Source organism: Leucopleurus acutus (assembly GCF_964270905.1).
Source record: "Leucopleurus acutus genome assembly, chromosome: 4".
NCBI lineage: Eukaryota > Metazoa > Chordata > Mammalia > Artiodactyla > Delphinidae > Leucopleurus > Leucopleurus acutus.
This window is the reverse complement of record NC_139146.1, coordinates 36,344,574-36,359,615: the sequence shown is the minus strand read 5'-3', so window position 1 is coordinate 36,359,615 and position 15,042 is coordinate 36,344,574. Positions and strand designations below refer to the sequence as shown.

At 44.1% G+C, this 15,042-nt stretch overlaps 1 protein-coding gene across 3 annotated transcripts in view; it reads left to right on the top strand.

The window, feature by feature from the left end:
• The window catches only part of EVC (EvC ciliary complex subunit 1), an 82,501-nt gene that overhangs the window by 50,990 nt on the left and 16,469 nt on the right, over positions 1–15,042 (top strand). For 2 of the 3 annotated variants that reach the window (XM_082837979.1, XM_082837978.1), the window contains exon 12: positions 5,985–6,197. The exons of the other annotated variant lie outside the window; for it this stretch is intronic. In XM_082837979.1, the coding sequence (XP_082694105.1) occupies positions 5,985–6,197 (213 nt within the window). The remainder of the gene's footprint in view (positions 1–5,984; positions 6,198–15,042) is intronic. 3 annotated transcript variants of the gene reach the window in all.

Here is a 15,042-nt window from a genome sequence, read left to right as displayed (position 1 = left end):
CTGGAAGGCTGACCCCCTGCTGCTTCTCTGCTTCCACACATCCTGTGCTTCCGCCCACTGGTCCACCTGGCTTTCTCCCAAGGGCACCTGCCCACCTCTGCTGAGAACGCCCCCTTCCCTTCCCTCTCTCCTCCCCACCCTGTAAGCAAATGGAAACACACACTGCCTTTTCTCCAAAATGCTCTGTTCTGGGAATGAAAATAGCAACAGGTAACATTTATTGAGAGCCACACGCCAACTTTCCCAACCTCTCTGGAATGAGAATAGCCGGCGTTCATGAAGCGTTCGCTCTGTGCTGTGTGCTGTATCTAATCCCTGACCATCAGCCCTCAAGGCAGGTGCTGTCTTTACAGATGTAGTTCGCATCTTATTCCTTTTGCAGGTACGAAAACTGAGACTCCTTTTCAAAGGTTTCAGAATGTGTGCCCTTCCCCTGCCCCAGTCCTTTCTCTGCAAGAAGCCTGGAGAGGACACTGGATCCTCTGGGTCAGGCTGCAGAGGCGGAAACCTCGGTGAAGGACGAGTCAGGGTGAAATGCCGCCCTAGCTTGGGTTCTTCGTGCTTCTATTTGAGGAAAAGTGCAGGGCTGAGGCCCAGGGCCAGCCTCTCCCCTGACCAGTGTCCCCTGCTGTCCGACCCCTCACACACGCTGAGAGAGAAGAACACGGATTCATTCCTGTTCTATTTCAGGCACAGGATAAATCATCATCTCCCAAACGAAACGTGTCAGCGTTAAGTGGGAAGCCATGTGTTTCATGGCCTATCAGAGCACGTGCGATGACGCAGATGTGTCTCTGTCCAGGGAGCAGACGGAATCCAGCACATTTCTTATTAGAAAGAGCCTCGACTAATGGACCATGTAGCTTTTACAAAGTTCACCTTTCTTGAATTTGCAAACAGTGTATTTTTGCAGTTTGACCATCATGAACAAAAAAGAAAAAGGTGTGTCTTAGTATCCCCAACTGCTGCTATGGAAGGATAGATTCCAACATACGAGAATCAATTTTTAAAATCTGTCTCCTAGCAGAAAATTGGGATTTCCAGAGGCTGGAAGAAAATGTAAATCACTCCCATATTATTAAACCATTTTTATTGTGAAATGTAATAGACACAAATAAATGGATAACACGTAACCTTATGGATTAACAAATGACTATTAAAAACACCCATCTATGTAACCCCCATCCAGATCAAGAAAGAGATCATAACCAGGACCTCTGAAGCCCCCTCACACCTCCTCCCAATCCCAATCCACTCCCTGCTCACAAAACAATATTAAGAAAAATTAATAAGACCTAAATAAATGTAAAGATATACCATGTTTCTGGATTGGAAGATTTGATATTGTCAAAATGTTCATCCTCACCAAGTTGATCTATACATTCAAAATGTTAATCAAATTGGTGGCTACTAGTTACGGAGGATATGGACTGAAGCTACACACACACATAGCCCAACAATTCCACTCCTTGGCATATGCCCAAGAGAAACAAGCGCACATGTGTATCAAACGGCATCCACGAGAAAGTTCATGTCAGCAGAATGTGTGATAGTCTAAAATAAGAGGCCACACAGATGTCCCTCAACAGTAGAACGGATAAATGGTGGTGTATTTATACAGTGAAACACTACAGACCAGTGAGGAAGAATGAACTACTGCTACACACGACAGCACAGAGGAATCTCACAAGGACATAGAAAGTTGAGATACACGAACCTAACATGCTATATGATTCCATTTACATAAAATCAGGACCTTTGTAGTTTCCACCCTCAGGTATAATGTTTGCTATGGTTTTTTTCTTTTTTCAGATTGAGGAAGTTTCCTTCCATTTCCTATTTTGCTAAGAGCGTTTCTTCTGCATGGAAATTAAATTTTGTGAAGTACTTTTTTCTTCATTTACTCACATAATCATCTTGATGCTTTTCAGCTTTATTTTGTTAATGTGACAAATTGCATCGATTTGGGTAATGCCATTAAGTGCATACAAATTTAGAACCTTTACGTCTTTCTGGTGAATTAAACCTTTTGGTGCTATGAGCTGATCCCCTTTCTCTCTAGAAGAGCTTTTTTTCTTAAAAACTATTTCATCTACTTTTTAAAAAAAATTTATTTGTTTTTATTTTTGGCTGTGTTGGGTCTTCATTGCTGTGCACGGGCTTTCTCTAGTTGCGGTGAGCGGGGGCTACTCTTCGTTGCGGTGCACAGGCTTCTCATTGTGGTGGCTTCTCTTGCTGCGGAGCATGGGCTCTAGGTGCACAGGCTTCAGTAGTTGCGGCATGTGGGCTCTAGAGCACAGGCTCAATATTTATAGCACGCGGGCTTAGTTGCTCTGTGGTATGCGGGATCCTCCAGGGCCGGGGATCGAACTCATGTCCCCTGCACTGGCAGGCAGATTCTTAACCACTGTGCCACCAGGGAAGCCCTTTATCTACTATTAATGTCACAAAAAGTGACCCTGTGTTTATTAGGTGCTGCTTATTCTCTCATCCATTCTTTGTTAAAAAAAATTACCTAAGAGCATCATGGTTAGATCATGGGTGCAGGAGCCTGACCACCAGGGCCCTGTGTGTGAACTTATGCAATTTATTTAACCTCTCTTTTACATGTACAGATAAAGCCTCAGTTTCCTCATCTGTAAATTTCTTTCATCAGTTTTGCGAGATTTCTCGGCCATTATCACTTCAAATATGACTACTGCCTGGACTCTCCCTTCTTTCCTTTGGGGACTCCAATTAAACATTTGGGACTTTCTCACTGTATCTTTTAGCCTTTATCTTCTCCTCCATATTTTCCATCCCTTAGTCTCTCTTTACTTTGTTCTGGATTTTCTCCTGATCTTTCTTCCAGTACTAATTCTCTCTCCAGCTGCATCTAAACTGCAATGAAACCTATACATTGCGTTCATATTATTGAGCAGTGTTCGTCAATTCTAGAAGTTCTGACTTTTCTTTAAACTAAGTAACGTTACTTTTTATATAATTTCTAGCTCTTTGCTTTAAGGTTTAAGAGTGGCTTTTAACGTCATGAGCATGGTAAACATCAATCCTTTAAAGTCCTTGTCTTCTAATTACACTCTCTGGACTACCTGTGGGTTTGTTTTTCATGTCTGTAGTTTGTGTAGGTCTTTGGTCATATTCTTATCTCCTTGTGTACCTGTTTATTTTTTCCTCATATGCCTTGTCTCAGATTTGTGCATATATTGGTAAAAATATTTTCAAGCATGTAGTGATGCTGTCCTCCCGCGGAGAGGATTTTCCTTTGCTTCTGCCCAATGACTGGGCCTCTGATGATTCAGAGTCATCTTAATTCAAGGTCTGGACTTGAAATATGCTGGGTCACCCACATGACCAGACTGCAGGTTGCCATCTGTTTAAACCAGTCAGATCTGGTTTCCTTCCACTTCAATCATGTATCTCTGGTGCTGCTTTTTGGGTTCCAGCCCTAGGTGTGGAATGCTTTACGAGGCCCCAACCCATATGAGCTGTGAACTCCACCTTCTGTCCCTTCGACTGCTTGAGGCTGTCAGAGGTCCATCAGCTGTACAGCCATCTCCCCTAGATTGACCTACACCCCTTATGTAAACACAGCCCAAGGGCTGGGCACACTTCTCTGACTGCATCTTCGCCCGACCTTGGGCACCACACCCTTCACTACCTTGTTAGCTCTTTCGGACTTTTATGATGATTTAATAAACATTTTGTCCAGCTTTTTAAAAAAATTCATCTTCAGTGGGAGAAATTGGTTCAAATTACCTGGTTGGCCACTCTCGGAAGCAGGATCTCTAAATCTTTTGAAAAGGTGTGGGTCCCTTGTGCCCCTGTCATGGTCACTTTATTACAAACAAAGTTCAGCTTGGCCATGAACTTTTTAAAACATGGCATTCATTGGGTTTCGTTAACACTGATTTGAGTTAAATTTAACTTATATTCATTGAGCACACCAAGTATGACTTCAGTACATCAGAAGAGGTGCTGAGAATTTTTTTTTCCGAAAATAACCAATTATCCTTGTAGCATACAGGTTAAGAGCATGAGTCCAATAGTCCAACAGCCAGGACCCAACCTCTACAAATGTCCAGTTACTTATCTTCTCTGGGTCTTAGTTTCCTCATCTGTAAAATAATGGTAATTATAATAACATCTTCATTGGACTGTTAGAAGGATGAATGGGATTATACAAGAAAAGTGTTTATGACACTCTCTGGCACATGGTAAGAATTCATAATTATTAACAATTATTATTACCTGATATTTGCCAGGTGCTTTTCTAGGCCCTATAGATGCTAAAGTAATAAGACTTTATTCGTAAAAAACCCTGTGGTCGACATACATATGGAATCTAAAAGAACAAAAAAGTTTCTGAAGAACGTAGGGGCAGGACAGGAATAAAGATGCAGATGTAGAGAATGGACTTGAGGACACAGGGAGGGGGAAGGGTAAGCTGGGATGAAGTGAGAGAGTGGCATGGACTTATATATACTACCTAATGTAAAAGAGATAGCTAGTGGGAAGCAGCCACATAGCACAGGGAGATCAACTCCATGCTTTGTGACCACCTAGAGGGGTGGGATAGGGCGGGTGGGAGGGAGACGCAAGAGGGAGGAGATATGGAGATATATGTATATGTATAACTGAGTCACTTTGTTATAAAGCAGAAACTAACACACCATTGTAAAGCAATTATACTCTAATAAAGATGTTAAAAAACAAAACAAAACAAAAAAAACAACCCTGTGGTCGGGAGGCCTTCCCAGAAGAGGAGACCTCAAATTGAGTTTGGAACATGTGAGGGGAGTTCCTAGATGGAGAAGGGGAAATGGGCATTCTGCATCATGTTGGTGTGTGATGCATTCAGAAACTGCAGTCAGGTGCTTAGTCTAGGAGGGTGTGAGACGTGGGTGCAGATCTGAGTATGATGCAGCCTCTGCTCTTGGGAAGTTGTGGCCCAAGAAGGATGACAGATAAACTGTAGTTTTGATGCCCTGGTGGGGCTAACCAAAGAGCTGCAGGAGCCCAGGGTGAGAAATGTCCATGTTAGTCTGAGTGGCCCAGGCAAGGCTTCACAGCGAAGGGATTATTTTGCAGGGGTTTTGCAGGGTGAAGAGGAGTCCATTTCAGATGTGAAAGTGCCTGGAGGTGGGGAGAAGGGGAGAGGCTTTAAAAAGCATCCATATAATGAAACATGCAATGAGATGCCATTTATGTGAAGTAACACACACACCAAAAGCCACATTTGTGGGCATCATATATAGTGAAAGTATAGAAATATAAATTGGAGACAGAGATGCTGAATTCATGGGGATGGCTATCTCTGAGGACACTGGGAGGGAGGGGAAAAGAATTGCAGAGCGAACTTAAAGGATTCCAACTTAACCTGTAAGGTTTAGTGTTTTTAGTCTGAAACAAAAAGGAAAACTGAGTGGTGGATTCAGAGATGTTTAATGTATTATTATCTACAGGTTTTTGTTTTTCACAATTAAAAAGAGTTTTAGAAAGAGAATGGAGTGGGGGAGGTGGGATGAAGGTAACAGAATGATGAGAAATAAGGCAGCCCCTGAAGTCCTGCTAGGCAGGTCTGATTGCGATGGGAAGAGAGGTCTTCCAGGTTATTTGAGCTGGAATTGAAGGATCTATGCTTGTGCAAGTAACTCACCTAAGTGTGGAGGGTGGAGGGAGGCAGGGAGACCAGTGAGGGGTCGTGAAAATAATCTGGATGGAGGTTTAGAGGAAACGCCAGTGATTAAGGGCTCATTGGGTCAAAAGCGCAGGCCTGGCACTTGACAGGGTGAGGGTGAGAGGGCTGGAAGGCAGTGGGCGTTTCCCAAGACTGAGTGTGTTTGTGTGCATGTGTGCGTGCACGCGCCTGTGTGTGATTTGAGAGCTCCCTTCGCTGGATTTCCTCTGTGTCCTGCGTGAAACACTCGGGCCTGCCCTGGGTGAGAGCCTGACACGTAGCTGCGTCGTGTGGCTCTCGGCTTCAGGAGCTGTATCGCAGCACCATGGAAACGTTCCAGAAGTTTGTGGACGTCCTGTTCCTCCAGACGCTCCCCTGTGTGACTGACCTCTCCCAGGCAGAGTGTGAATACCTGAGGCAGGAGGCCCAGGAGAACGCGGCCCAGCAGCTGGAGAAGTTGGATCGCTTCCGGAGTCAGCAGTGGAAACTCTTCCAAGATCTCCTGGAGCAAGAAAAGCAGGTGCAGCATTTTGTAAAACTGGGTCTGGAGTCTGCCTTTTTTTTAAACTTCTGAAGAATAATGAGGGATTTCCATCTCTGAGCATCCCCTAGTGCCTATGCTAGATGCTTTACCAAGATTCTGGTTGCCAACCTTTCACAATGGGGAGAGGGGGAGAAGACAGCAAGAGCCCTCCTCTCCCAGGATAGGAGGTCAGTAGATGATGCCTTCGGTTAATCCAACAAGAAGGGCAGCAAAGCCTTCTTTAGAATAATAGAAATAAACGACAGAGAGCGGTTCTTCAAGGGAGTGGACTGGTTGGGGGGAGGAGCTGCACACATGGGACTCTTGTTTCTCAATGAAAGTCTATTTCATTATTAAAACCATGTATATATGTGGTAGACAGAATAATGTCCCCACATCCTCATCCCCAGGACCTGTGAATATGTTACCTAACAGGGCAAAGGGACCTGATTGCGTGCAATCGAATTAAGGATCTGGGGATGTGAAGATTATTCTGGATTATCTGAGTGGCCCAGTGTGATCACAAGGGCCCTTTTAAAAGGGAAGGAGGAGGGTCAGAGTCAGAGGAGATGTGAGGACCTAAGCAGAGGCTAGAGTGATGTGCGCATAAAAGGGAAGGAGGAGGGTCAGAGTCAGAGGAGATGTGAGGACCTAAGCAGAGGCTAGAGTGATGTGCGCATCGGCCAAGGAATGCGAGAGGCCTCGAGAAGCTGGGAAAGGCGAGGAACAGATTCCCCCCAGGGTCTCCAGAAGGAACTCAGCCCTGTTCCCTTCATTTCAGACTTCTGACCTCCAGAACTGTAAGATACTAAATTTGTGTCATTTGAGGCCACAGCGTTTGTGGCCATGTGTTACGATAGCTATGTAAGCTAATATACCTCAATTTTATTTTTAAAGAATTAAGTTGTTTGTTTTTTGTTTTTTTTTTTTTTTTGCGGTACGCGGGCCTCTCACTGTTGTGGCCTCTCCCGTTGCGGAGCACAGGCTCCGGACGCGCAGGCTCAGTGGCCATGGCTCACAGGCCCAGCTGCTCCGCGGCATGCGGGATCCTCCCGGACCGGGGCACGAACCCGTGTCCCCTGCATCGGCAGGCAGACTCTCAACCACTGCGCCACCAGGGAAGCCCTCAAATTTCTAAATGAAAACGCCCACATTTCCTTTCTCTCTTGCTTTCCTGCATGCTAGAGACTGTAAAACTAACATGCTCAGTATCCCAGCATCTAGAAGTGGCCGCGTGCAGTTCTAGCCTATGAGAGAAGGTATGGTACCTGCACAAGGCTTCTGTTCCCTAATACAGAGACCAAGTGTTGCTAGGAGACATCCTCCTCTTCAGTGTTCCCTGTTCTTTGTGCCCAGAGCAGGTACAGGAGGACTGGAGGTATGCTGGCCTTCCTTTGACTTAGAGGCAGGATTCAGGAGGGTGGGGCGGAAAGGCGGCCTGTCCCAGCCCTGGACTGCCTACCCCAAGGTGCTTGTTATGAGAAACACCCTGTCTTTTTACATTGAGTGTTCAGTTAGTTACAAAAGAGCGCTCAACTGATGCAACCAATAGAGGTTTTCTAAAGCAGCTAACGGGAGCTGTCCAAAATACCAATAAATAAAGGGAAGCATCATGGGGCCATTTCCAGCCAGGGACGAGCATAGGGCCTAGTTTCCTGCCTGTCCAATTTATTAGACCTCCTTCTAATTAATTTCAATCCGCCGTCAGCTGCATTGTGTTGTCCTGTCACTGGTACCTTGCAGTCTCCTTGATATGGCTGTAGGCTCCTGGAGGACAGCAACCCTGCTTTTCATATTTCACTTCCTTAATCAAAGCCCAGTAGCTGGGATATAGCAAATGCTCAGGAAAACTTGGCTGCATTTCCAGCAACAATAGTGCAGCTTTGGAAATTATCACAGGGTCACCAAGGGTAAATAAAGCTGAATTCCTCTGATTCTTACCAATCCTGGGCCCCAGACCATATAATTTACCATCTCCAGGGAAAGAGGGGAGAAACCTGGGCCTCAGCAGTTTGGAAAGATCACCAGATAAGTCTGATGTGCCTCTGATGTCGGCTCCCAAATGGGGATCAGGCCTTTTAGAGACAGTTGTGGTCTGAAGACAGGCTTCTAATGTTGGAAGCTGAATGCCTGGGTTTGAACCAGAGCAACCCCGTTAATGGGCTGGGTGACTCTTGCCGGTCACCTGGCAGATTTCCCACAACTCTGCTTTTGCACAGCTCGCTAAATTTCCCTGAACCTCAGCTTTCATGTGAAAAATAGGGATCAAAATACCCAACAGGGTTGCTGCGAGATAATGCAGGTTAAGACCCTTCACGCAGTATCTGTTCAATTGCTTAATGACTGACACTGAAAAAATCTAGAACTTCATTTCTGATAAATTATTAGGCAAACAGCCATGATTCATCTAAAAACCTCTAGTTATGAGTCTTAAGTTACTTTACGCAGATGTCAGACAATGCATCGCTTCTGGTTTTTATTTTTTATTTATTTACTTTGCGAGCATATACATGCGTGTGAATATTCCTTTGCTTGTGCAGAAGTATTTCAAGAGGAGTTCTGCATGCAAGAAGCAAGCAGAAGTTAATGATCTCATCAACTGATTCAATAAGTATGACCCAAGTCTGTTTTCTCAAAGTTTGGATGTCAAAATTAATTTACTGATTGATTGTTTAATTGCCTTAAATTACCACATTTAGAGATCCAGATTCTCTCTCACTTGCCGTATTTCCTTGTTGATGACAAAAATGAGATGAACTTTCTGTGGTCAAGATGAATATTTAGTCATGAGATGAAAAGGCCAACAAAACTATTCCTGGAAAATCTAACACACACCCAGACTATGAAATGCATTTTCCACTTATTTTCTATCCAAAAGGCCTTGGTGATTTCATATCCTGTTACTCAGAGAAGTTGTTAAATGTTGTGGAGTTTGTCAGTCACACAATTGGAACAGGTTGTAGAATGGTGGTTCTCAAAATGTGATCCGTTCTAATGCAGGTTTGTGGGCTTCTCCCCAGTCTGCTGAGAGCAAGCCCTCTGGTCTCCCTGAATCTACGGCCCCTTGTGGTCTATTCTCAACCTCCAACCAGAGTGATACTTTCACTTAAAACTTTTCTTTCTCTTCTATTTTATTAAAAAAAAATTTTTTCTCTTCCATTTTATTAAAAACATTTTTTTGTCTTCCATTTTTACCGAGATGTAATTGACATTATAGCACTGTGTAAGTTTAAGGTGTACAGCATAATGATTTGACTTCCATTCATCATGAAATGATGACCACAGTAGGTTTAGTGAACACCCATCATCTCCTATAGATACAAATTCAAAGAAATAGAAAAAAATATTTTTTCCTTGTGGTGTGAGGATTTACTCTCTTAGCAATTTTCATACAGAACATAGAGCAGTGTTCGTTATACTTGCCATGTTGTACATTACATCCCTGGTACTTATTTATCTTACAAGTGGAAGTTTATACCTTGTGACTATTTTTATCCAATTCCTCCTCCTCCTTCTCGGGTAACCACAAATCTGATCTCTTTTTCTATGGGTTTGTTTGTTTCTTGTTTGTTTTTGAAATATAAATGACCTCAACACTACGTTCGTTCCTGTTACACAACACAGTGATTCAATGTGTCTATACATTTCAAAATTATCACCATGATATGTCTAGTTATGACATGTCACCATACAAAGATATTAAATAATTATTGACTGTATTACCCACAATTCGTACCCCTGACTCATTTATTTTGTAACTGAAGTTTGTGTCTCTTAACCTCCCTCACCTATTTCTCTCCTCACCCCTCCCCCCTCCCCTCTGGCAAGCACCTGTTTGTTCTCTGTGTCTCTCTCTTTTGTTACGTTTGTTCATTTGTTTTGTTTTTAAAAATCCACATAGACGTGAAATCATACAGTATTTGTGTTTCTCTGTCTGACTTACTTCACTTAGCATAATAGCCTCTAGGTCTGTCCATATTGTCACAAATGGCAAGATTTCATTCTTTTTTATGGCTGGGTAGTATTCCATTGTATATACCACATCTTTATCCATTCATCTGTCAACGGGCACGAGTTTGCTCCCATATCTTGACTATTGTAAATAATTCTGCAATGAACATAGAGGTGTGGATATCTTTTCTAATTAGGGTTTTAATTTTCTTCGAATAAACACCCAGGAGTGGTATTGCTGCCTTATATGGTAGTTCTGTTGTTAATATTTTGAGGAATTTCCATACTGTCTTCCATATTGGCTGCACCAATTTACATTCCCACCAACAGTATATAAGGGTTCCCTTTTCTTCACATCCTCGTCAAAACTTATTTGTTGTCTTTTTGATAATAGCATTCTGACAGACATAAGATGATACCTTATTGTGGTTTTGACTTGCATTTCCCTGACGACTGGTGATGTTGAGCATCTTTTCATGTGCCTGTTGGCCATCTGTATGTCTTCTTTGGGAGAACGTCTATTCAGATCCTCTGCCCAACTTTTAATTGGGTTGTTTGTGTTTTTGATGTTGAGTTGTATGAGTTCTTTGTATATTTTGGATATGAACCCCTTAGAGGATACATCATTTGCAAATATCTTCTCCCGTTCAATAGGCAGCCTTTCCGTTTTGTTGATAGTTTCCTTCACTGTGCAAAATCTTTTCAGTTTGATTTAGTCCCGTTTGTTTATTTTTGCTTTTGTTTCCCTTGCCTGAGGGGACATATCCAAAAAAATCTTACTAAGACCACTGGAAGGTGAGGCTGACCTTGGGGCTAGTGCTGGCCCACCGGTGGGCGGAGCCAGGTCCCGGGACCTCTGGCTGCAGGGTCCTGGGGGTCCTAGAGTTGGTGTTGGACCACTGGTGGGCAGGGTAGGGTCCTGGGGCAGCTGGAGGCTCTCAGGGGTCCTAAGGCCATTGGCCTACTGGTGGGTAGGGCTGTGTCCCTGCCCGGTTAGCAGCTTGGCTTGAGGTGTCCCAGTACTGGTGCGAACAGGCTGGTGGGTAGGCTGGATCCCTGCGCTAATGAACCAGAGGGAGGCTTCCGAAAGGACGCTTACCAGCACCCGTGTCCTTGTGGTAGAATGAGCTCCCCGAAATGGCTGCTGCCGGCATCTGTGCCCCCAGGGGGAGCGCCAATTGCCTCCTGCCTCTCTGGGAGGCTCTCCAAGATCAGCAGGTGGGTCTGACCCAGCCTTCTTTCAAATTACAGCTTCTGCCCTGGATCCTGGACCTTGTGAGATTTTGTGCGCACCCTTTAAGGATGGCTCTCTATTTCCCATGGTCCTTTGGCTCTCCCGAAAACATAAGCCCCACTGACCTTCAAAGCCAAATGCTCTGGGGGTTCATCTTCCCAATGCAGGACCCCTGGGCTGGGGAGCCTGATGGGCCTTGGACCCCTTACTCCTTGGGGAGAACCACTGCAGTTGGAATTATTCTACTGTTTGTGGGTCACCCACCTGGAATTATGGAACTTGACTTTACCGTGACTCTGTCCCTCCTACCCATCTCCTTGTGGTCCCTTCTTTATACCTCTAGTTGTAATTTTTTTTCTGCTAGTCTTCAGGTCTTTCTCATCAATAGTTGCTCTGTAAATAGTCATTTTGATGTGCCGTGGGAGGGGGTGAGCTCAGGGTCTTCCTATTCTGCCATCTTGGCCAGTCACTGCTGCATAGGGAGCATATCATATACCACTCTTTTTTTTTTTTTTTTTTTTTTTTGCGGTACGTGGGCCTCTGACTGCTGTGGCCTCTCCCGTTGCGGAGCACAGGCTCCGGACGCGCAGGCTCAGCGGCCACGGCTCACGGGCCCAGCCGCTCCGCGGCATGCGGGATCCTCCCGGACCGGGGCATGAACCCGTGTCCCCTGCATCGGCAGGCAGACTCCCAACCACTGCGCCACCAGGGAAGCCACCACTCATTTTTAAGATGCAGATTTTAATACCATTTTAACATCTCTGAAATTGAGGTGCATCTTAATGTAATTACCAGTGATTTTTCTCTCTGTGTGGTACCTCAAATAACTGCATCTCATAATTACTGGCACATTAGATTTGATAAAAGACACTGTGTCACATCGTGTCATTTCTCAGCTCTAAACCCCCTTCTCATTTTATGCAGCGGAAAAGCCAGAGTCCTCACCATGCCCTACACAGCCCTGCCTGTCAGGACCTGGTTACCCTCTGACCCCCTCCCTGTCTCCCCCTCTCACCCCATTCCAGCCTCCCCGGCATCCTTGTGTCCCTCCAGCTCCCTGGGCGCTCCTGCCTCACTCGTCCTGCTTCAGGTCTTTATCCTGAAGCCACCTTCACCTTGAGGCCTCCTCTGACTATGCTTTTAAAACTGCAGTGCCTCCCTCCTCCCAGCACTCCAGTGTCTGTCTTAGGTGTTGACTTTTCCACCGGCCCTATCTCTAAACCCACCCCTTTTATAGGAGCATGTACCGGGCATGCACTGCCTGTTGGTCCTTTTCCCTTTCTCTCCTTAGTAAATGAAAATTTGAAACAAAGAGTAAACATATGGGAAACCACAGAATAACCTGGTAGCAATGAGCAGGGTCAGCGCTCTAGCCCACGGAAGCAGCTTTTTGCGTCAGAATTTAAACATTCATGAACCTGCGTTCGATAACGTTAAAGAGGGTGGTGTGACCATTGCAGGCACCATCTGATCCTATGATCTCCGTCCTGATCGGCCTTGGATCCCGTTGCTAGTTTTATCTGCCTTCTCAAAATGCACACCAAAGACCCCCATGTTCTTAGTGACGATGTTAATTTACCTTTTAGAGAATCTGCACTGTGTAGAATTTTCTAGAATGTTCTGGTTTCCCAAGCACTTTGACAGGTTATTGTAGACCCCTCACAAGAGGAGTCAGAGACTGACTTAAAGGAAAAGTTCTGAGTCACACAGTGTGATTTTGTGAGATTAAGTATGAGCTATGAACCTCAAGGCCCAGAGAACTGAAGTCTAGGCTGCTTACTCACACCCAGACTCTGTGCTTTGTCCCTGTTCTGCATACAGCATGGCCATCTCCAGAAAAGAGCTACATGTGTGGGAAAGTAAGAATCTCACCTTGGTGACTGAGCCCTTGGTGTAACAGTCCAGCTGCATGTTTCTCCCTGTGATGCAAGATAGTCAGGGAGGAGCAGATGCGGCTAGAAAAGATTTGAGCTTTGGGGACAGACAGACTTAGATTTGAGCCTCTGCTCCACCAAAAAGCTGTGTGGCCTTGGACCTCACAGGATTTTCACAGATAAAGCCACACTGAAGATGAGCTAACATCCACAATTACAAAACACACAAGCAACAATCCACCATAAGTGAGAGCCAGCATGTACAGTAAGCACCAAGTTTAGACCACAACGAGCACCGAGGAACTCAGGTGAAGGGACTGTTAGAGAGGGCTTCTAAAGGAAGTATGTTTAAAGCAATAAAACAATAACAGGAGGAATTACTAGCATAAAAACAAGACATGATGTAAAAAGATGACAGATAAAAAACCCGTAGTTTATGAATGAAAATTACAGTCATGAAAACAGAAATTTAATGGATGAGTTAAACAGCAGATCAAATTATGGTTGAAGACACAGTGTGTCAGCTAGGAGATAAAGGTGAGAAAGTGGTCCAGGATATGACACAGAGAGCTAAAGAGATGGAAGATATGAGAGGTTAGGAGACATGGGAACAGAATGAGAAAGTCCTGGAGGGACTTCCTTAGTCTTCTAAGAATTCTAGAAGGAGAGAATGAAGGAGAGATAAAATTCAAAGTGATAACAGATAAGAAATTTTCAGAAGTGCTGACTGTCATGAATTCTAAGGTAAAAGAAATGTTGATTAACTTAAGATTTCTGGAGGTGGGAATGTACATTAAAAATTTTAAACCACTGAAGAAATAGAAACAGAATAGGTAACTTTCAAAGCAGTAGAGGAGAACAGTGATAACATAAAGATCCTCTTCAGAATAAAAGCTACAGGGAGCCTAAAAGATCCCCTTCAGTATCAAAGCTACAGGGTGCCTAAAAATAAATCTGACCAATGTTTATAAGAGCTTAACAGAGAAGTTTATAAAATGTTGTTGAAAGGATAAAGCAAGAATTGAGAGAAAGGCCTTGTTTTTGGATAGGACAACTCAATTTTGGAAAAACAGTGATTCTCTACAAATTAATCTGTAAATTCAATCCAATTAGAAGAAAATCTAAAAAAAGCTGTTTTCCCAAACTTGATAAACTGATCCTAAAATTCATATGTAAAGAAAAGCAACCAGGGCTTCCCTGGTGGCGCAGTGGTTGAGAGTCCGCCTGCTGGTGCAGGGGACGCGGATTCGTGCCCCGGTCCGGGAAGATCCCACATGCCGCGGAGTGGCTGGGCCCGTGAGCCATGGACGCTGAGCCTGCATGTCCGGAGCCTGTGCTCCGCAACGGGAGAGGCCACAACAGTGAGAGGCCCGCGTACCGCAAAAAAAAAAAAAAAAGCAACCAAGCATAGTTAAAACAGTTTTGTACAAAAGAATATGGAAGACTTGCCCTAGCAGCTATGAAGTCTTCCTATAAACTACAGGAATTAAAGCAGTGAGGTATTTATATAGAAATAAACAGACAGATCCACAGAATAAAAGAAGGAGCCTGGACTGAAATTCATATATATATGGAAACTACATCAGACAAGGTGGCATGACAGGCCCATCATAAAAAGATAAATTATCTAATAAATGGTGCTAGGACAATTAGTATCAGTTTATCCAAAGAAAATTAGATCCCTTCCTCATGCCACAGAAAATACGTATTAAATGCCTTAAGATGTACATGCAAATAGGAAACATTTTTAAACTTTAGCTGAAAATATAAGAGAAAAATGTAA